At 41.0% G+C, this 23423-nt stretch overlaps 1 protein-coding gene across 2 annotated transcripts in view; it reads right to left on the reverse strand.

Moving 5' to 3' along the window:
* Positions 1-1090: 1090 nt before the first annotated feature.
* LOC311079122 (CD276 antigen homolog) overlaps positions 1091-23423 on the reverse strand; it is a 140093-nt gene continuing 117760 nt past the window's right edge. Inside the window, exons 4-5 of one of the 2 annotated variants that reach the window (XM_084108322.1) lie at positions 2687-2788; positions 1105-1622 (exon numbers count right to left, since the gene is read on the reverse strand). In XM_084108322.1, coding sequence (XP_083964448.1) covers positions 1279-1622; positions 2687-2788 — 446 coding nt within the window. In that variant the 3' untranslated portion in view covers positions 1105-1278. Of the gene's footprint in view, positions 1623-2686; positions 2789-23423 lie in introns of both variants that reach the window. The other variant, XM_084108323.1, reaches the window with a different exon arrangement.

The raw sequence follows: 23423 nt of genomic DNA on the forward strand, positions 1-23423 counted from the left end.
CTTGCAACTTGTTGAAGGAGAGAGAACGTCAGCTTTCGTGCGTCTGATTCGTCGGCCATTTTCGGGTGTGTGACGCATCACTTATTTCAGCGTTGGACTGTTTTCCTGTTCCTCTTGAGGAGACGAGGACACAAGCTTCACGTAACCACTTCTCTGTGCAGCTGGAGAGTTTCGCTGTAACAGAGTGGAGTATCTGAGTGAGTAACTGAGTGAGTAACCAGTTTGTCTATGCACGTTGAAAACTGCGTCATCTATTCGCTGCTGACATAAAGTGCACCACCGAATTTGGGCCCCAACGAAATCCAAGCGCTTGGTTCATGAACATTTAAACATGTAAAGTGTGAATATGTGATTCAAGTTACAGTTTTGATTTCATAAAAGTATACAACTGTAACTAGTAACTGGTATTATCCGCCTGAGATTGTTTTTTTTTTCTCTGCTCATTCTGTAATTTACTGACATTATAACAAAAGTGGTTTCATTTTATTTCTTCTAAAAAGAAGAGGATTTTTTTTATTTCATTTTGACGTTTAAGGTATTTTTTTTGTTTTGAGGTAAAATAAATACGTTTTTTTATATTTGTTACTATTGTTGTATTTGTTTCATAGCTCAATTTGATTACAGTATTGTTGTAGGAAGAAAACAGCCCTTAACAAATAGTGAAGTAGCATTTTATTTAATCAAAGGTAATGTGTATACATATTTGTGTATAGTTTAAGCTACAGTTTTGGAGGCACCGTGACAAATTATAGTTCCTGTAGAAATATCAGAGAAAATCCAGCCAACTCACCATCAATTGCTGGAGCCCAGGTCTTGCTGTTTTTATGCGCCTTTAACAGTAGTGTTACATATATATATATATATATATATATATATATATATATATCATGCAGACTTATTTTTCTTGACTACATGTTCTTACAGTCAGTGAACTACAGATGATCTTTTAAGGGTTTACAACAATCATGTTTGTGAACAGAGAGTATACGGTCACTGAAGACCTGCTGATAACATATATATGACATCTGAATATATATTTAATCCTGATAATATAGTAATAGCTCTCATTATAGATCCTGAATATATAGTTCAATATATATTCAGATTTATAAATATATATTCAGATTTATACATATTCAGGTATCTTGAGTTATCCTGCCTCAAACATGTAATATTGATGCATCACTAAACCACTGAATAATCAAACCAGTTGAAACCTGTTCTGCACTGTATTGTTGATTAACTATTAAGAGTCGAGTTTGATTTGTTTGTATCGGTTTACTTACTCAGAATCACCTTTGTCTTGGCTGAAAACACACAATCCCTCTTGCTGTAAACTGTACATGTGTATTCTCCTTCATCTCCAGCTCTCAGATTGTCCAGACGGAGGGAGAAGTTTCCATGTTTAATGTGTTCAGTGAAGAAATGAGCTCTATCCTGAAAATCCTGCTGCTGTTTCTCTGCTCCATCTTCATACAGATGAACTAACGTCTCTGAGATTCTTCTTCTTCTTTTCCACTCCACCTTCAGATCTTCAGTTAGTAAGTTTGGAGGAACATGACAGTGAATAACCACTGAATCTCCCAGAGAACCAAGTTTTAAAGATTTTTGCACAATCAAACCTGAAAAGGAAAAGATGTTTCATTTCAAATGTGAAATAAATGTTGAGGAATAATAACCTCACTATCAGCCTCTGTCTAGGCTGTTTTAATCACACTAAATACAGTGGTAACACTAGAGAGTAATGGTCAGTCATTAATAAGTAACTATGCAGGAAGTAACGCAGGACTAATGAGTAGCACTACATTAACACTTCAGCTACTACTATTATTATTATAATTATAGCTATTACTACTATTTACTAATATAGAAACAAGCTTAACTAATCATTAAGTAATATCACATTTAGGACTGAGATAGTTCCTTAAGTAATCAATAATTATTTAATGAGGTTATAGCCTCATTAATAACTGTCAACTAACTATGACAAATTATAAATTATTATTATTAAAATATAAATATTTTTTTTTTTACTCTAAACGTAGTCATAAAAAGCATCACTAATGATTTAAGTGTTAACTTGTCACTCTGCAGGAACTATCTGGACCATTATTTTAAAGTAAAATAAAAATAAAAAATGAATGTAGTGACAATGATGAAAATTACTCTGATTGATGTCATCAGAACCACAAAAACATACTTCACAAAAATATACAAACAAAGAAAATGGTCGTCTAGCAATGCTTTTCTCCATTACCATACACAGTAATGATAAGCAATCTGTCTATAGCTAGATTTTGCTATAGTTGTCCTGAGTTTTACTGTAACAGAGCTTTAGGATGCTCTAAATTTGATGATATAAATTCAACAATACTTTAACAGCTGCTACCAGAACTGTATTTAATGTTTTATAACTTATGTTTTATCGCATCTTGGTGTTGTATTTGTCAAAATGTTAATGACTTATGATAACTGAAATGAATTACACTCATCATCTATCACAAACTTTTGACTTCTTGACTTTTTCTAAACTGTAAATATTACCATAGTAAAATCAGCAGCAGCTGTTAAATTTACCATCCTTTCACACTCAATAAACACTAATTACTATAATGATGTTATTATTATTAGGTTCAATCTCATTTCCCATTGAATAAATCAGGATATGTTCCTGTTATAATTGTACCTTTAGTCGGAGATCTGCAGTAGATCAGAAAGCAGAGCAGAAGTGCAGATCCAGATGCAGAGATACAGAGAATCAGCATTATTATGTGTAGAGCAGAGAAACCTGTCAAACACACACACTTATTAATGCTGTTATTGTGCAAATGTCCTTATATATATTGCACAAATATGTCCTTAAGATATGATACACACCTTTAGCTAAAGGAGACATTCAATAGATTTCTACTGTTTTATATCTAATTATAAATACTAACCCACACTCTAGCAAGCTTTGAACATATTGATTAAAAGGGTCTAAATGTAAATCATCATTGTAAATTTTTTACTAAATGTAGTAAAGGGATGTCGTATAGATAAAAAAATATTTTTCTATCTTCTCACCCTAATTTCAGTAGGTTCAATATATGTCCAGAATTAACGGACCAGAGGCTGGAAACTTATTTTCATAATTTATTCACAAATAAAAAAAGAAAAAAAAGAAATAAACAACACTATAAAACTGGGCAAGATACAGGCCCACTTAGATCCACAACAACCCACTCTTTAATTACAATTCGCTGTAATAGTCACAGATACTATAAGAAAATCAATATACACACTTCATGGCTTATACTGTTAAGACCCACTGAACTCCACACTTAATACTAATAAATGTCTATTAAAAAGACCACAACATGCATAAACCCAGTTAATAATGATTAAAAAGCTACATTAATAGCTCCACACTGCAACCAACACACTAAGGTGGGTCAAACAAGTATAAAGATCACCACCATCTGACTAGACTACAGTATAATTGTACAAAAGTGAGAAGTATTGCATGTTGCCCTAGCCCAAAATGGTACAAATAAAATAGAAATAAATAAAATAAAATAAACAAACCAATTAGGCCCACGACATTACAAGGTGAAAGAAAAACAGCGACAGGCAATCACACTAACATTCTTCTTTTATTTCGTCTGTTGCACCCAGCCTATAATGCGTGCACGCCGTGCGGGCAACAAAGCAAATCCGTTCGTTTTCTCATTAACCGGCGGTGTAAGCCACCTACTCCTGCAATTGTCTGTCTGAGCTCGCGCTCAATGTTTGGCGTCCCTCTGCTCTATATCGCACGTGCTGCTGCCCCTGTCCTGTGATCCAACTTTAGTGTGAGCCAACAAAGAACGAGCGAAAGTTACCTGTGCCCCTAAATAGCCTTCCCCGCTATGGAACTAAAAGCGACAGGAAGTTACCTGTGCCCCCTAAATATACTTCCCCGCTACATTTCAATATACTGTAACCAGAATACTAAAAAATGACCCCATGCTGATTTGGGTACCTGACCCTCTAAGGACACACCTAACAGAAAGTCAACTGGCAACTGAGGCTTCTGACCAAACATCAACTCATAAGGAGAGTAGCCTGTGGACTGATGCTCGGTGGTGTTATATGCATAGACAACCTGAGGTAAATATTGTGGCCACTTTCTCTTATTTTCAGGGGGAAGAGTGCGTAGCAAATCATGCAATGTCCGATTGAATCTTTCACATTGTCCGTTGCCCTGAGGATGGTATGGTGTGGTTCTACTTTTCTCAATGCCATATAGGCTACAGAGTCGTTTTAACAGGTCCCCTTCGAAACTCTGTCCTTCAATGCCTTGATGGCCATGTTCGTCGTGGAGCTGTTTAACCTGTTAACCAGTGCGCCCGCGCACTGAAGCGTTTTTTTTTTTTTTTTTTTTAGTTCAAAGTTACTATCACATTTAATGTTATACCTTGACAAACTATACATCATTAAAAAGATTTAAGACTCAAGTTTCAGTATTTGACCACTATTATATTCTGATAAACTTATAGCGACAATTATTTCTTAATTTGTGTCAGGAGTTATGAAATGAAAAAATGAGTCGATACCTTTAATATGAATTATGAGCGTCAGCCGCTTTCATTCATAAAAAAAAAAACTCTGTGTTGTCGTCATGACAGTGCTTCACAAAACAACGTCCCTCAGGGCTTTTAGCTCAAAAATGTGCAGATTTGGAGAAATATTGATAGATTCTCATAGGTTTACATCAGATTTCTATAGACAGGAATAATATTTATTGAATTTATACTCAAATGCGTCAATGTAATCATTATGAGCGCTGGATACTGATGTAATGTGTTTTCAATCCATACCAACAGCCTGAGGGTGCTATATGCACAATAATAGTCCATATATGGAACTCATGAAGAAGTGCCATAATCATGTGACTAGGGATGTGCCGGTATCAAATTTTCATGCTGCGATTAATTGATTAAGCTTTTATCACGGTATACGGTATTATCACAATATTTTAATTGCTCAAGAGAAACGAATGGATTGGGAGGGGGATGTAGAAAAAAAAACAACTTGCATCACAATAGGTGTAATTGTGATTGTCAAAACATTTGGTAACTAAACAAAATTTTACACAATTTTCACGATTTCAATTCAATTCTTGGGATTTGATTTCAATCTTGATTCAATATTGACTCTTTGGATAAATATTAGGTAGGCTACAGTAGATAGCCTACATGTTAATTTTTCTCAAGAAAAAATTTATCTCACATAATGCTGTAAACATACAGAGAGCCCTGTCAGCTGGTATTATTAAAGGTTAAAAATTAACAAATTAAATTTAATAATATAATTTGGTTTTCATTATAATAACAATTATGACACAAGTAAAAATATAATACAAATGTAATATAGTGCTTATATTTAGCAAAATACTCCTCTCTATAGCTATTTTTTCTAGTCAACTAACGTGTTGGTCATTAAATGGCTTTCCATGAGGTAAATGTAACGTTCTGTGACATAATTGTTCACCTGCAGTTTTACTGACCTCTTTTCGTGGTTGAAAAACACTGATTGATCGATATTATGTATGAGGCATATATACCTTTCGGTAAGTTGTACTGTATCTTTAAATAAAAAGTAACAGATGATCGGTTTACTTGAACTGAGGCACTACAGCGATCGGTCACGTCACATTTACAAGCGCCAAAACGGTATTTATTGTCTGAATTTCGTAATAAAATGGACAGAACCTGAGAGCTGAGAATTTTTTTCATATCAAAAGTAACCTGCTCTGTCTAGTCTGTCGGTCTCCGTGTCCTCTTTGCTCCGTGATTTTTCTCTGCGTGAGAAAATGGATGTGTGGCGCGAGAGCGTGTGAAAAGTGTACGTTAAATTGCGCGAGTCTCATGCTGAAGTTGGCAGCCCTGCTTTTAGAAGGGGGATAAATCCTATATTTTACTGTCTATGGATAAATCGTCGGCAGCGTTCCTCCTTCCGCCATGCTTCTTCTCCATGTGAGGATTGTTTACATTAGTGCACACTGCGCCGCATGCACACAGTGCTTCTACATGTGGGGATTGTTTACATCAGAGTGCGCACGTGTTTCGCGCAGCATATGCAGTGTTTGTTTAAGCGGTTGATGGAAAATAAGCTAATGCGCGTTCTATAAATATAAATTCTGATCTATTATTTTTCACGGTATTTTGAAGTGCCCGCGATAACAATATCGTGCATATTCATTACCGCGATTTATCGCATTACCGAATACTGGCACATGTCTACATGTGACATTCCAGGACATCACTGATACACACACAGCTAACAGAGAGATCGCTGTAATGGATGTAACATGCAGATAAAGATGTTTTGAAGACAATAAACATGATTGCAATGATATTTGAGTTACCTGTGTGTTCTTCGAGCCATGCCAGGTATTTTCATAATAATAAATTATATTTATAATGTAATGCTAATCGATAGACTTTATCATTGTGCAGAATACTATAAAATAATATATTTTCTGTCTGATTTTTTTATCTGAAGCCAAATTAGATCACAGAAGATTATTTAAAACACTCGACTTGCATTATAAAGTAAGTTTGGAGCACAAACATGGTTTTAATCTCATAAATGGTCGTGTATTGATGGTGTGCTAAGCTAACATGCTAGCTAGCCCCAGGTGCACCTGCCACCAGCAGTTATTCTTTTATGATTTTTTTCTAAATAGGAATGCTTACTGAAATTATTCTTTATTCCAGAAGGGCATTTGATACAGTTTCAAATGTAAGTGAGAACTTTGATAAAATAAATTAGGGATTGAAACCCTATGAATAGCCTGTGAATAGCCAGTCAAAAATAAATGCATATTTAGAGCCATAACCAGGCTGGAGAGGTGTGAATGTGTGCAGGGGGAGACTGAGACTGAATGGGGCTTGTTTGCACCACAAAACAATAGAGACAAAAGACTGAATAGATGATGACTACACATCAGCAGCATTTTAGAGTCTAATCAAAATAAAGTCACATGACATGATCTTGAAAAACATTTAACTAAATACAGAGTTTTAGACTTATAATCTTCAGATTTTAAATATAACATGGTCACACATATGGCTTTAGCTGCAGTGCATTTCTAGATTGCTACAGTGCCAACTTAAATTTTATTTTCATGAAGATGTTTCATAAAAATAAATTTCTAATAACTTTACAAAACTTTGAAGCTATTTCTAACAATTTTTTTTATTATGACAATAATAATTTCTACATTTACAATGACCTGCCATGAGATCATACTTGTGTTTTTAGTGCAAAGGGTTCATGAACTATATCTGTTTCAGTTTGGGTATGTCATTTCTGGGGATTTTTCAAAAGTGGGGTTGCAGCTTAACAGGTTAAGGACTTCCGCCTGTAAGCACCGGGGCAGCAGTAGCTGGTATAAAGCTTGCCCTTCCCCCGATGCTTGTATTTGACGGTAAAGAACGGCCTCACTGTCCTTTATTCTTGACCACTGCTGAACCAGCTTCTTCAGGCCTTTGCGAGCCACGACTCTTTCTTGCTTTGTTGGGGGCTTTCCTCTTCTCCAGTGGTTTAGAAATGCCCCGATCACTGGGTCGGCCGCTTGTAGAGTTATCAAGTCCGATTTGGGCCGTGCTGGAAAGGCCGCAATCGCTTGACAGGTAGAAACAACCTAAGACTCTTGAGACATACTCGATGTTTGTTCATGAACTTCGGCTGGCACTGTCACACCCGGGAAAAGAGATGATGTACTCTGGGAACATGTTTGGCGTGACGACATCAGCGTTACGATTAGTTGGCCCTGGTCGATACTTGATTTCAAAATCAAACACTGCCAATTCTGATGCCCAACGTTGCTCCACAGCCCCCAGTTTAGCAGACTGTAGATAACTGAGAGGGTTGTTATCAGTGAGCACGAGAAATTTGTTCCCCAATAAGTACTCCCGAAACTTTTGGGTCACTGCCCATTTCAGTGCCAAAAATTCCAACTTTCTGGAACTATAGTTTGACATGTTCCTTTCTGTACATGAGGCCTGAGGCCTCTGCTTGCGAAAGCAATTGGTCATCGCTTCCCCTCCTGCTCCTGGGATAACACAGCCCCCAAGCCAGCTTGACTGGCGTCAATCTCAAAGACAAAAGGTTTTGTGAAATCTGCATAGCCCAAGACTGGTGCACTCACAAGCAGCCTTTTCAGGGTTTGAAATGAATTTTCACACTCATCACCCCACCGTTCTCCTATGATACGCTTTCCCAGAGTCTTGCGTTTCTTCTTGGTGCCCTCCATTTCAGCCACCAGGCGGTGAAGTGGGGAAGCATATTTGGCAAAACCCTTTACGAAGCGGCGATAATAGGATGCAAACCCCAGAAACGACTGTAGCTCAGTGCAAGATGTAGGTCGTGGCCATTCAGCCATGGCACTTATCTTAGAAGGATCCGTTGCTACACCAGATGCCGATATTACATGACCCAGGTAGCAGACTTCAGACTGGAAGAAGTGACATTTCTCAAGTTTTAGTTTCAGGTTATGCTCTTCAAGACATTTGAGTACCAAACTGAGACGTTGGAGGTGCTGGTCAAAGGATGGTGAAAAGATGACAATATCATCCAAGTACAGCAATAAGGACTGGAAGCTTTGGTCCCCAAAGATTCTCTCCATCAAGCGTTGAAAAGTACTGGGAGCGTTACAAAGCTCGAATGGCATCCGGTTGAACTCAAAAAGTCCAAACGGTGTACAGAAAGCTGTCTTTGCTTTATCCTTCTCTGCCACCGGTACTTGAGTGTAACCACTTGCCAAGTCCAACGTTGAAAACAACCGGGCACCAGAGAGTGCATCCAGGGTCTCCTCAATGCATGGCAAGGGGTAAGCATCCTTCCTTGTTTTAGCATTAAGCAAACGATAATCCACGCACAGCCTGATTTCCCCTGTTTTCTTGTAGACTACCACAATTGGAGAGGAGTACGGACTACAACTCTGACGAACAACTCCTCGTTCCAGTAGCTCCTGAATGTGTGCTTTAACTTGTTCGTACTGCGATGGCGGTAGCCTTTGATAGTGCTGACGCACTGGTGCATCATCCAATAATGGGATTTCATGTTCCACCATTGTACTACAACCCAGGTCTCCCTCTCCTTGACTAAAAACGGAGCTATATTTTTGCAACAACTCTACACCTTGTCTGTTCTGTTCAGGGGAGAGGTTAGCCCATGACAAGCCGGAGAGACCAAGGGGCGGGGCGCCCACTGCCGTCACTGTCTGAATCACAGCAATGACATCCTGGTCATCGGTCTCCTCCATGAGAACCGAGCTTCCCGACTGAGGTGGGTTAACCAAATGTAGCTCACCCAGCAATGTGTGAGGTTGTAGCCAAACATCTTCTGTACTCACATTAACTACAGGAATCTCAATGCTGCCCTGATGAACAGCAAGAAGGGCTGAAGATACCAAAATGCCTGGCGGCAAGGGATTTCCTGACACACAAGGTTCAAGGAGTACTGACGGGAGGTTGATATGAGCCGCTGATGAACACAGGGAATTAATCCACTTCAGGGAACCAGCAGGAACACGCACCGCTCGACCATGGACTTTAGCTCTGCCCAAGTATCCGCCTGAATTAAGGGCTTCAATGCGTTGACACCTGGAGAGAGCTTCTATCCACACCTTACTGGCCGTTTGAAGAGTGGATGAGTCAAACAGTCTGAAACCAAACTGTTCGAAGAATAGGTGGTAGCAGCGACCAATGACATTCATCCCTAAAAGACCAGGCATGGATTGCTCTTACTGTGTAGACTCACCCTGGAGATCCTCTACCACCAACACTCCCATACGTGTTAATGTCTTACCCAACACAGTGATGTCCAGCTCCATATACCCTTTATATGGGATTATTAGCCCATTAGCAGCCTTTAGCCGTAACCAATGGCATTCTTTCAACAGCCTGCCTGTCGACTTGAAGTATTTTTCAAAGAATCTTTCTCTGATTGTGGTAACCATCGACCCCGTATCTACCAGGCAGGGTATCATAATACCCCCCATGTTGATGTCCACAACAGGGCAGTCTCCAATAAGTCGAACCAGATCTGGCACTTGACCTTCAGGTGAGCCCACAAGACCCTCTTCTGGTGCCTGGCTCACGGCACCAGAGGGGTCTAGTTTCCCGACAGTTGGCAGTCCTGGACCCCTCCCACTATCTGGCTCTGCACTCCAACCTCAGAGCCTGATTCTGTATGGTTTTTGGAGGCACTAAGGTTTACCCTACAGAAACGGGCAATGTGACCAGCCCTATTACAGCGGTGACATATTGGCTTACCATCTGCTTGAAAGCGGAAGTGTTTAGCATGAGAGGCAGTCATACTCTGGGTAGGCTGTGGGAACTGGGAAGTGACCTGTTTCAGTAGAGCATCTAATTGGGCTTGCTGTTTACGAAGGCACTCTTTGATCTCAGTAATTTCATCACCAGACCTAGCCATGACAGCACTTGTACTAACTTCAAAACTATCCACCGCCTGAGAATAGGTGTCACAGGAATAAGCCCGAGGTTTAGATTTATTCTGTCTACTGGCCTCCCCCCACCTAAGGGCAACACCCCGAAGGTCAACAAAAGGGATAGCTGGTACTGTGACAACACGTCTTAACTCTCTACGCAACGTGTCGTCCAGCACACCTTCAATAAATTGGTCACGCAACAGCACGTCAGAATTGGGGATACCCCCAGGGGTTTTACGTACAGACATATCCATCAGAGACTTAAGTGTATGTGAATAATCACGTAAAGATTCTCCCTCTCGCTGAGTGCGTTGGTAGAATTGCAACTGTGCCGCTACGTAAGACTGGGTGCAACTATAATTTTCAGTCAAAATAGCAAAGATTTTCTCAGGGGTGTCCCTGTTAACCCTCTGGGGTCTGAGGTGTTTTTGGGGTCCTTGAGATGTTTTGACATGCCCTGACATTTGTGCTTTTTTCAGTTGCTTATAAAGATATAAATGGCAAAGGTGTAATTACACTCTATTTAGCACAAACAGGGCTACCATAATATGTGAGCAACATATATGTTCATGTTTGTATTTTTGAGAGAATAATGTTTATGCATGGTTATTGAAAAAAACTAAAAACTAAAGTTTCTGAAATAAGGCCACAAAACACATACTAAATATGTGTCAATAAGACTTTTGACTAATGGATGTTGTCGCCTAGAGTTTCTTCAAAATGATCTGAAAATCATCCTGCCTAATCGTTCAAATAAAACAATACATTGATTTAAACTTTGTAAGTCAGTTTATTTGTCAGAAGAGGTTTATGCGTGGGAGTGGTAATGGCCTATCAATATTAATGAGATTCAGACCAGGGGTGTGACATAGACACTCCCCCAATGGCTAATGGGCCATCAAGTGAGGCAGCCTGAACAAAGAACAAAGAATGAGAGGAGATTCAAAGGTTTTGTTTTTCAATCTGTTTTATTGTAATTCCTCTATGTGGAGGAACTAAATGTTCTAAATTTTCTCTAAGCAAATCAAATGTGAGCAAAATAAAAAAATAATCAGTCGGCTATAAACAAAGCAATTGTGAGCGATAAATAAACAAAAGTAAAGGCAGGTATCTCACAGTAAATGCTTATGCCCCGTTGATGCGGGCTCTAAGCAAATCAAATGTGAGCAAAATAAATAATCAAAATTGTTGATTGCAATCAAAATTGTATTCAAAGAATCCTGAAAAAAAAAAACGTTTCATTGGTTATAAAAATATATTAAGCAGCACAACGGTTTCCAACATTGATTTAAAAAAAAAAAAAAATCATATCAGAATGATATATATATTCTACCAAATTGGTTCACAGTTAGAAGCATCTCAATATATATATTTTTTTTTACAAATTGTGCTTTCAAAATATCCAAGGAAAACATGTCTAGTAATTGTGCAGTTAATTCTCATACTGTATTTTCAGTTTTAGAATATGTATCTTCTCCCCAAATTTGTCACTAATAAAACACAATAAAAAATATTTAAAGAAAAGGCTTATATTTACTGTAGGTTTCCACTGAATGAAGCCCTAGCTTGACACTTTGTCCACTCCCTTCGTCAGAATCCACATCAATAAATCCACAGAACCACTCGTGAAAAAAACGTATCCGTTTACTCAGTTAGCATCAAAAACATCAGCACAGGAATATTACATAAAATAAAAATGATTAATTAACGACAAAAAAAGGGGGGGAGAGAGAGAAAAAAGGTTAAAAAAAAACTATGTGGCTCCACTCTCTGCTTGCCTGACTGTTCACTCAGAAACTTTTACAATTCTCGCGAGAGTATTCCAAGCAATTAAAGGTACATGCGATTTAGGTAAGTGCGATAACAATCCTCTATTCCCAAAATATCACCAATGTAATATAAATGCACTCTAAATTATCCATACACATTTTAGATAATTACAAAATTAACTCCTTGCATTACTGTAAATATTAACTGCATCAACCTGTAAATACTGTAAATATTCCCTTCAATTTCCTCCACATAAATGAATCATGTAAATTACTATTTAACGCATAAATTAAAATTATTTATCAGTTAACTGCCTTTAGGCTCCTACATTACCGGCCCCTAATTGTTATCAATGTCCTTGAAACAATTACTCAAAACTTAAATTAAAGGAGCCTACATGCTAACTAACAAACTATCTAAAGAAATCTTCTTGGTCTTCGCCCTGTACGAAATAGGGTCTTTCCTTTGAAACAGTTTAGGCTATAAATTGTCCTCAGATCCTTGAAGAAGACATAGCTTTGTTATCGGATGACAAAGCTCGCTGCTCTTAGTCTTGACTTTCACTTGATGAACGAAGCCTTTCTTGTCAGGAAAAATCTCCACAATTCTTCCAAGTGGCCATGAATTTCTGGGCGATGTATCATCTACAATCAGCACTACATCACCAACACTGAAGTTTCTTCCAGGAGTGGAGCATCGTTGACGTTCCTGGAGCTGCATAAGATATTCTTTACACCAGCGCTTCCAGAAGACATCCGCGAGGTACTGGACTTGCCTCCATCTGCGGTTAGCGTACTGGTCATCCTTGCTGAACACTCCAGGGGGTAACTCAGGCTTGACCTTGAGTAACAACAGGTGGTTGGGCGTTAAGGCCTCTAAATCGTTGAGATCTGAAGATGCCTGGGTAATTGGCCTGCTGTTTATGATGGCCTCAGCTTCACACAGTAAGGTATGGAGACCTTCTTCATCCAAAAGTTGTTCCTTCACTGAGATGTTCAGAATTGTTCTCACCGAGCGGATCAGCCGCTCCCAGCTTCCTCCATGGTGAGAACCTGCTGGCGGATTAAAGTGCCACTGAACTCCCTTCTCCTGCAAGTTCTTTGCTATCTTGCTGGTGTTCCATTCTTTTATTGATTTTTTTAACTCACTGTCAGCCGACCTGAAGTTGGTTCCATTATCAGAGTACATCTCTTTGACTTGTCCTCTTCTTGCAATAAATCTTCTAATTGCATTGAGGCATGCATCAGTGTCAAGTGAAGATGCTACTTCTAGATGTACGGCTCGTATGGCAAGACATGCAAAGATGACACCGTATCTCTTTATTTGCCCTCTTCCTCTTTTCACCAGAAATGGACCAAAGTAGTCAACACCGACTCTTGTGAATGGAGGACTGTCAGGCAGAACCCTGCATCTTGGTAGATCAGCCATGAGTTGCTTACCGGCAGTTCCGTGTAGTTTCTTACAGCTGATGCACTTGGACAAGAACTTTTTAATAGCACCGTTTGCACCGGGAACCCAGAATCTTTGACGCAGTTGTGCCAACATATGATTTCTCCCGGCATGAGCTGTAACATCGTGAATGTGCTTCAGCACAAGCATCGTGATGTGTGAATCTTTTGACAAGATGGCTTGCTGCTTGGAATCCTCTGGCATTGCTGCACGGCTCATCCTTCCACCAACTCTAATGACTCCGTTTTGAAGTACAGGGTTCAGCTTGTAGAGTGAACTACTCTTCTTTACCCTTTGATGTTCCTTTAGCATAGTCAAGTCTTCTTTGAAGCTTTGTTTTTGAAAGTATTTCACGATTTCTCTTTCTGCTTCAGTCAAACCTTCACAGGTTAGGTGTGTTCCTTTGAAAGCTTTCTTGAACTGATTAATTCTGTTTTCTCTGTGTGAGTTTGGTTCCTTTCTCATTGCTTTCAGTTCCTTAAGCAAATCTTTAAATTTCAGAAACCAGGCCACAGCGCGTTTTAGTTTTGTCCAGGATGAGTAATAGGTCATCAACTGTTCCATAGCATCTTTGGGCTCTTGTGTCTGAATAACATGCGCTTGAACTACCTTTTTAACCTCTGAGTCGTCAATGTCCAGCATTCCAGGATCTGGATTTTTGGGCCACTGGTCTTGTGCACAGAGCAGAAAACTTGGTCCTGAAAGCCAGCTTTCACTATTCAAGAACGCTTCAACAGTCTGTCCTCTCGAGACATGATCAGCAGGATTCAGATTGGTATTAACGTATCTCCACTGTGAAGTCTGAGAGTGCTCCAGGATTGTTGTGATCCTATTGGCAACGAAAGTCTTGAATCTTGTGCCTTCACTGTTCAAATACTTCAGCACAGCCGTGCTATCTGTCCAAAAAATTGATTCGTTAAGTTCCAGTTCAAGCTCTTTCTTCAGAAGCTTGTCCATCTTGACGGCAACTGTGGCTGCAGTCAATTCCATTCTTGGTATGGTTGGATACTTTAAGGGCGCAACCCTTGCCTTTTCCATAATCAGGGTGGCTTGAGCTTCACCGCTTGCAGTGCGTAGCAGTAGGTAACTTGTTGTTCCGTATGCGTCTTGACTAGCATCAGCAAAATGATGTAACTGTGCAAAGACTGGCGCACCAAACTGCTTTGACTTAACACATCTGCCAACTCCAAAGGTCTCAAGCTGTTGCAATCCAGACATCCACCTTTTCCAACTCTTAATGACGTTATCAGGCAGGTCTTCATCCCAGCTATACTTCTGCCGGCATAAGTCTTGCAAGATTCTTTTTGCAGGCAGTACTACTGGAGCAAGAAAACCCATCGGATCAAAAATGGAACAGACGAGGGAAAGCAGGCCTCTCCTAGTGTGTGGTCGAACCTTGAGGTTGATTTTGAACTTGAACTGATCCGTTTCGGCACACCAATGAATTCCCAATGCTCTCTCCATTGGCAAGTTATCTTCATCCAAGTCCAAATCCTGAAAACCCTTGGCCCTTTCCTCTTCAGGAATGGAGTTGAGCAACCTTCGACTGTTACTCGACCATTTCGTTAGTCGAAATCCACCTTTTGCCAACATGCTCCTCAAGTCAGTGCAAAGGGTAATTGCGGTGTCTTCATCTGACTTAAGACAATCGTCTACATAAAAATTCTTCTTCACTGTTTTGGCAGCTTCTTGACCAAATTCATCCTCAAAATCTGTAGCACATTTCTGAAGTGCAAAAGTTGCAACACTTGGCGAAGACGTCGCGCCAAAGATGTGGACGAACATCTTGTATTCAACAAGTGCCTGCTCGCAGTTCCCCTCGGGCCACCAAAGAAACCTGAAGAAATCCGTGTCTTCATCGCTGACTCTGACCTGGTGGAACATAGCCTCCACGTCAGCCATGACCGCCACAGTCTCTTGTCGGAACCTTAAAAGGACCCCCACTAGCGAGCTTGTTAGGTCAGGTCCCTGTAGGAGCTATTGGTTCAGCGATGTTCCTTGAAAGCTCGCTCCACAATCAAAAACAACACGCAGTTTTTGCTTAACTGGATGTCTAACTCCGTGATGAGGCAGATACCATGTTCGTCCCTCAGTTGGCTGACATTCAACGCTATCCAGCTTCACTGCGTAGCCTTTCTTGAGGAGGTCATCCATAAATGCAACATATTCTGCATGAAACTTGACATCTCTGGAGAATCTTTTCCGTAGGTTCAACGCACGTTGCTCTGTGACTGATCTGTTGTTTGGCATGCTCAATTACTTGTTCTTCACCGGCAGGCAAACACTGTAATGACCATCCACGAGTTTTGAGGACTGAGACACCATGTCAATAAACTGGTGATCATCTTTGGACATTTCAATGTCTTCGTTTTGTCCAGCATCAGGAATCAGAATCAGAATCAGAAAGAGCTTTATTGCCAAGTATGCTTGCGCATACAAGGAATTTGTCTTGGTGACAGTAGCTTCCAGTACACATACAATATAAAGTGACAAGACAAGTGACAAGTAACATAGGTATAAATAAAAAAAATAAAAAAAATAAAAAAAAATTATAAATTATAAATATATATAAAGTTATAAGGTGCTATAATGAAATGTCTGAGGGAAGTATTGCACATGTTTGTTCCACAGTAGGGGAACATTAAGTGTTCATGAGGTAGATGGCCTGGGGAAAGAAACTTTTCCTGTGTCTGGTTGTTTTTGTGCTCGGTGCTCTGTAGCGTCGACCAGACGGTAACAGTTCAAACAGAAAGTGTGCTGGGTGTGACGGGTCCAGAGTGATTTTGCGAGCCCTTTTACTCACTCTGGATGAGTACAGTTCTTTAAGTGTGGGAAGGGTAGTGCCAGTGATTCGCTCAGCAGTCCGAACTATCCGCTGTAGTCTACGGAGGTCGGTTTTGGTAGCAGAGCCGAACCAGACGGTGATGGAAGTGCAGAGGATGGACTGGATGACAGCTGAGTAGAACTGTACGAGCAGCTCCTCTGGCAGGTTGAATTTCCTCAGCTGACGCAGGAAGTACAGTCTCTGTTGGGCTTTCTTCACAATAGAGTCTATGTGAGTGTCCCACTTCAGATCCTGAGAGATGGTGGTGCCCAGGAACCTGAATGACTCTACTGCAGTCACAGTGCTGTCCATGATGGTGAGTGAAGGGAGTGCAGGGGGGTTTCTCCTGAAGTCCACGATCATCTCCACTGTTTTGAGCGTGTTCAGCTCCAGGTTGTTATAACTGCACCAAAGAGCCAGAGCTGCTCCACCTCCTGTCTGTACGCAGACTCGTCACCGTTCCGGATGAGTCCGATAACAGTAGTGTCGTCCGCAAACTTCAGGAGCTTGACAGAGGGGTCTTTAGAGGTGCAGTCATTTGTGTACAGGGAGAAGAGCAGTGGTGAGAGAACACATCCCTGTGGAGCACCGGTGCTGATGATGCGGCTGTCGGACGTGATTTTGCCCATTCTGACTAGCTGTTGTCTGTCTGTCAGAAAGCTGGTGATCCATTGACAGACGGAGCTAGGGACAGAGAGCTGGGTCAGTTTGGTCTGGAGCAGTGGTGGGACGATGGTGTTGAAGGCAGAACTAAAGTCCACGAACAGAATCCTTGCATAGGTCCCTGGTTTGTCCAGATGTTGCAGGGTGTAATGCAGTCCCATATTGACCGCATCATCCACAGACCGGTTTGCTCTGTAGGCAAACTGCAGGGGGTCCAGCAAGGGTCCAGTGATGTCCTTCAGATATGCTAACACCAGTCTTTCGAATGACTTCATGGCCACAGATGTTAAGGCAACAGGTCTGTAGTCATTGAGTCCTGTGATCTTTGGTTTCTTCGGGATTGGGATGATGGTGGAGCGTTTAAAGCAGAAAGGGACTTTGCACTGCTCCAGTGATCTGTTGAAGATCAGTGAGAAGATAGAGGCCAGCTGGTCAGTGCAGGTTTTCAGACAGGCTGGTGAAACACCGTCTGGGCCTGGTGCTTTCCTTCTCTTCTGTTTCCTGAAGATCTGACGCACATTATCCTCACTGATCTGAAGTGCAGGGGGGGAGGGGAGGGGGATGGCTGGAGGTGTTGATGGCTGTGTAGAGAGATGGTCAGGGCGGGTGTGGGGTGTCTGATCGGGGGTCTCAAATCTACAGTAAAAGACATTTAGCTCGTTCGCAAGATGCTTGTTGCTGTCGGTGCTGGGGGATGGTGTCTTGTAGTTGGTAATGTCTTTCAGGCCTTTCCACACTGATGCAGGGTCGTTGGAGGAAAACTGGTTTTCCAGCTTTTTGGCATAGCTCTTCTTAGCCACTTCAATCTCCTTTGTCAATGTGTTCCTGGCCTGATTATACAAGATCCTATCCCCACTCCTGTAGGCATCTTCTTTGACCAGACGAAGCTGTCTGAGTTTTGGTGTGAACCATGGTTTATCATTGTTGAATGATAAGTAAGTCCTGGTAGGGATGCATAAATCCTCACAGAAACTGATGTATGATGTTACAGTCTCTGTGAGCTCGTCCAGATCGCTGGCAGCAGCTTCAAAAACACTCCAGTCAGTGCATTCAAAACAGGCTTGTAAGACCTGCTCTGTGTCGTTGGTCCATCTCTTTACAGTCCTTATTACTGGCTTAGCAGTTTTAAGTTTTTGCCTGTAAGTTGGTAGAAGATGAACCAGGCAGTGATCGGAAAGTCCTAGAGCTGCTCTGGCGACGGAGCGATATGCATCCTTTGTTGTGGTGTAGCAATGGTCCAAGATATTATTGTCTCTGGTGGGGCATGTAATGTGCTGTTTGAATTTAGGCAGCTCACGTGTGAGTTTTGCCTGATTAAAGTCTCCGAGAATGATAAGAACAGAGTCCGGGTGTTGTTGTTCTGTTTCTGTGATCAGATCAGCCAGCTGTTGCAGCGCCGTACTCACGTGTGCTTGCGGTGGAATGTAAACACTGATGAGAACGAGCGAGGAAAACTCCCGCGGCGAGTAGAACGGCTTACAGTTAATGAAAAGCACTTCCACATCAGGACAGCACATCTTCCTTAACACAGTTACATCAGTACACCACCTTCTGTTGATGTAAAAGCATGTCCCACCACCACGCGTTTTCCCCGTTGACTCCATATCGCGATCCGCTCTGAACAGCTGAAAGTCCGGTAGATGTAACGCGCTGTCCGGAATGGCTTCGTTCAGCCAGGTTTCCGTGAAACACAGAGCAGCAGAGTTGGTAAAGTCCTTGTTTTTGCGTGAGAGCAGAAGTAGTTCGTCCATTTTGTTAGGGAGAGAGCGGACATTCGCCAGATGGATGCTAGGCAGCGCCGTTCTGAATCCGCGCTGCCTGAGCTTAACAAGTGTGCCGGCTCGCTTCCCACGCCTGCGCGTCTTATACTGTTTCCACAGTGCAGCGGCGCAACCGACGACAATGTTCCGCAAAACGCCAGAAGAATCAAAAACTGGTTGGTGATCAGTTGGTGTGCGCTGCCGAATGTTCAGCAGTTCGTCCCTGGTATAACTGATAGCGTATGACAAACATAAAACAGGACAAACTAACAAAAACAGTGTAACAGCTGGAGAGCTCAACACCGAGGCAGCCATCCGCGGCGCCATCTTGGAAAGTCCTGCTTGAACTGCAGTTGCCAGAGCTGTTCTAGCTTGGCTACAGAGATACGATTGGTGGTGACTCCTGTCAATGTGTTTGTCTCCCTTATACCGCTTCCACCCCTGAGTGGCCCATTTACTGTCCAGCCTAATATTGTTCTTACAGCGTATGGGCCGTCATCCACGCTGCTAACCACCTGCAGTGGCTCCATCGCCTTGGGAACATTTGCTCCTATGAGTAATCCAACCTCTGCTTGGATAGTGGGGAGTTTCACCTCCTTTAGATGAGGCCAACTGTCAACATCCTCTTGGCGGGGAATATTGTCTTTGGTTATAGGGATGTTTTTCTGTGAATACACCTCTGAAAGTTCAATAAAGTGATTGCCATCCAAGCTACTGATTTCCATTCCATTCACAATGCAAGTGTTAACAATAGATTCATTCCCCATTGTTTGCAACAAGATGCTTGTATTGCGTCCGTTCATATTCAGCTGGTTTATTAAAGACTCCGTAGCGAAAGTAGCTGAGCTACCTGGATCCAAAAATGCGTACGTTGTCACTGCCTTGGTTCCCTTTTGTGCTTTGACACACATTGGAATGATCGAAAGAGCACAGTTTTCCTTACCGGCCCCGGTGACAGCAAAAGTTTCTTTCATGTGTACAAGGGCACTTGAGACAGATTGCTGCTCACAACGCTCACTTGTGGCTTCTTCTCGCAAGCCTTTAGTGTTCATGTGCAGCAGTGTGGGATGCAGTCGAGAACATTCTTGACATTGAGCTTTCTCTTTACAGCTGTTACTCATATGACCATGTTTCAAACATGCAAAACACAGACCTTTGCTTCGCAGGAAGTCAATCTTTTCCTTGTGCGGCTTGCTCTTGAGTTTTCTGCAGACTGTGAGACTGTGTTGCTCTCCCTTGCAATAAACACAAGGCTTGCTGTTTGCATCCACTAAGACATTTTGTGTTTTTGGCGTTGGTTGTTTGTCATTTTCAGTTTGGGAGGAGACAATGGCTGCTGTGAATACTTTCTTTGGTTTGAGTGTCTCTGCGTATTTTAGGTGTGTTTTCTGTTGTACTGGTTGTTTTGGCCTGGAGGTGGTTTCTTGTATGTTCCCATAGAGTGGGTGTAGTAAATATCTAACTTGCTTGTTGACAAATTCGACAAAATCCTTGAACTTCACCCTTTTTTTTGTTTTTTCTTGTAGGTCGCACACAGACTTTCTCCAAGCTTCTTTGAGTTTGTACGGCAGCTTGTTAGCTAGTGCCTTTATGTTAGCTGTGTTGTCCAAGTCTTCCATGTAGCTTATATCAGTCATTGTGTTGCAGCAGCCTGTGAGGAACAATGCGAAAGACTGCAGTGCAGCGCCATCTTCTGACTTGATTGTCTGCCAATCCAAAGCCTCCTTTATGTAGGCTTCTGCAATCTTGTAGTCATCACCGTAAAACTCCTTCAGCATTTCTTTCGCTTTAGCATAACCTGCTGAGGGTTCCATGTGAATGCAGCTTTTTACCAACTCATGTGGTTGTCCACTTGTGTACTGCAACAAAAACTGTAAGCGATCACGACTGTCACCAGTGCGATCTTCAACTCTGTGTTCAATAGATCTGATAAAGGATTTATACTCAAGCGGATCACCCTTGAATGTTGGAATGGTGAGCTCAGGGAGTAATGTGGCTTTGTGATTCTTCACAAGGTACTCAGTGACGTCAACTTGCTGAGAGATAGCCTTGCATAAACTATCAAGCACTGGTCCATCATTGAGGTCCATGTTCGATGCAGTCAGAGCTCTTTGTGGCCTTGCCAGCTGAACCTTGTTTTCAAGATTGGACGTAGGCGGGGTGTGCTGTGTTGGTGGTTGGTAGGTGGTGTTCACCTTTGTTTCAGTGATCTGTTCATTAGCTTCTATACTGCTCTCGGCTGCTTGTGTGCACTCATATTTTTGCCAAACTTCCATTTTTGCATCTGACTCTGCAAGAGCGGTCTGCATTGCATGCATCTCCTTTCTAGCCTTTATTCTCTATTTCTCTATTTCTAGCCTCTATTCTTTTTTGCTCAGCCTCAAACTCCGCCTCTCGCCGCCTTTCTTCTGCTTGCAGCTGAGCTTCCCTGCATCTTTTTTCTGCATGCCAATCTGCTTCTTCTTTTTCTATGGCTAGCTTCTCTCTTAAAGCTGCAGCCTGTGCCTTTAAAGAAGCACGCTCCATTTCTGCCTTTATTCTGACTGAAGATGATGACACACTTCCACATCGTGATCCGGGTCTGCTTGAGCGTTTCGTGGTGGTTTTTGATGATGTAGACCTACTATCTGTTGGCATTACGTGTTTATCACACTCTTCAGCCTGCTCAGAGCGTTTCATGACATCTTTCATCCATTCCTCACATTTCCAGAAGAAATCATTTATTGACTTATTTTTAAGATCAAACCAATTCTTTTGATTATCCAGGAATTCTTCTTCAGACATAAATCTTCTCAAACCAGAATTTAAGTCGGAAAATTCTTGCTGCAAACCACTGAAATCCACACGCAATTTATTTTTAACAATGTCGGCGTTTGCATCATCTTCCATTAATTGTTCAATATGCTTTATCATGCTCGTTAGCTGGGATAACTTATACCTGCGTGCATGGAGTTGTCTAGACTTGTGTTCTTCCACAGCCTTCTCAGTCATTTTTACTGTCCGTTTTTCACTGTCTTGTTCATCCATGACAAACGAATGTTTCCACACTTAGTCAATGCAAATGTCAAAACCGTAGGGTAAACTTAACACACACACAATGCGTTCCACTTCGTCGTTCAGCCGAACGGCGTCCTTTTATTTATTTATTTCTCTCTTACGGCGGTGCGCACACCAACCGCACTCCTCGTGATTCAATTAACGATCCACAGCAGAGCAAGGAAAGCAACGACTTACAGATTCACCGTGAAAGTTTCCTCCTTCCGTCCTTTGTCTCGAGTCAGGCCGTTCCAAAGTCCAATAATCCGTGCAGAGCAAGTTTTTTGACTAAAATGTAGGTTTCCACTGAATGAAGCCCTAGCTTGACACTTTGTCCACTCCCTTCGTCAGAATCCACATCAATAAATCCACAGAACCACTCGTGAAAAAACGTATCCGTTTACTCAGTTAGCATCAAAAACATCAGCACAGGAATATTACATAAAATAAAAATGATTAATTAACGACAAAAAAAGGGGGAGAGAGAGAGAAAAAAGGTAAAAAAAACTATGTGGCTCCACTCTCTGCTTGCCTGACTGTTCACTCAGAAACTTTTACAATTCTCGCGAGAGTACTGCAAGCAATTAAAGGTACATGAGATTTAGGTAAGTGCGATAACAATCCTCTATTCCCAAAATATCACCAATGTAATATAAATGCACTCTAAATTATCCATACACATTTTAGATAATTACAAAATTAACTCCTTGCATTACTGTAAATATTTACTGCATCAACCTGTAAATACTGTAAATATTCCCTTCAATTTCCTCCACATAAATGAATCATGTAAATTACTATTTAACGCATAAATTAAAATTATTTATCAGTTAACTGCATTTAGGCTCCTACATTTACCTTTTAATAGTTTGTTTACATATACCTTGTAAATATATTTTTTATTAAAAAGGTTACAATTACAACAATTCAAATGTAATCTTTCTTTGTAAAAACTAAAGTATACATTTTAACATACATATTTCAAAGTTAAGGATTCATTACTTTGAATATAGCCTAGGCTACATTGGAAAAAACACTCATAACATATTATTTGATGACTTTATTTTTGACAAAACATACTTTATTTAACATATGAGCAAAAATTGGCAAACAAAAGCGGTAACCCTTCCTTTTACAGTCCCCTAATTACTAGGTATTTACCTGGTAAATATATGGTAAGTTATAGTTGGTTATTGGTAATTACCACAGGTAACAAGTATGTAAATGCAGAGAAACTACAAACTAATTACTAGGTATTTACCGGGTAAATATATGTTAAGTTATAGTTGGTTATTGGTAATTACCACAGGTAACAAGTATGTAAATGCAGAGAAACTACAAACTAATTACTAGGTATTTACCTGGTAAATATATGGTAAGTTTTAGTTGGTTATTGGTAATTACCACAGGTAACAAGTATGTAAATGCAGAGAAACTA

This window comes from Abramis brama (genome assembly GCF_963993115.1).
Source record: "Abramis brama genome assembly, chromosome: 1".
NCBI lineage: Eukaryota > Metazoa > Chordata > Actinopteri > Cypriniformes > Leuciscidae > Abramis > Abramis brama.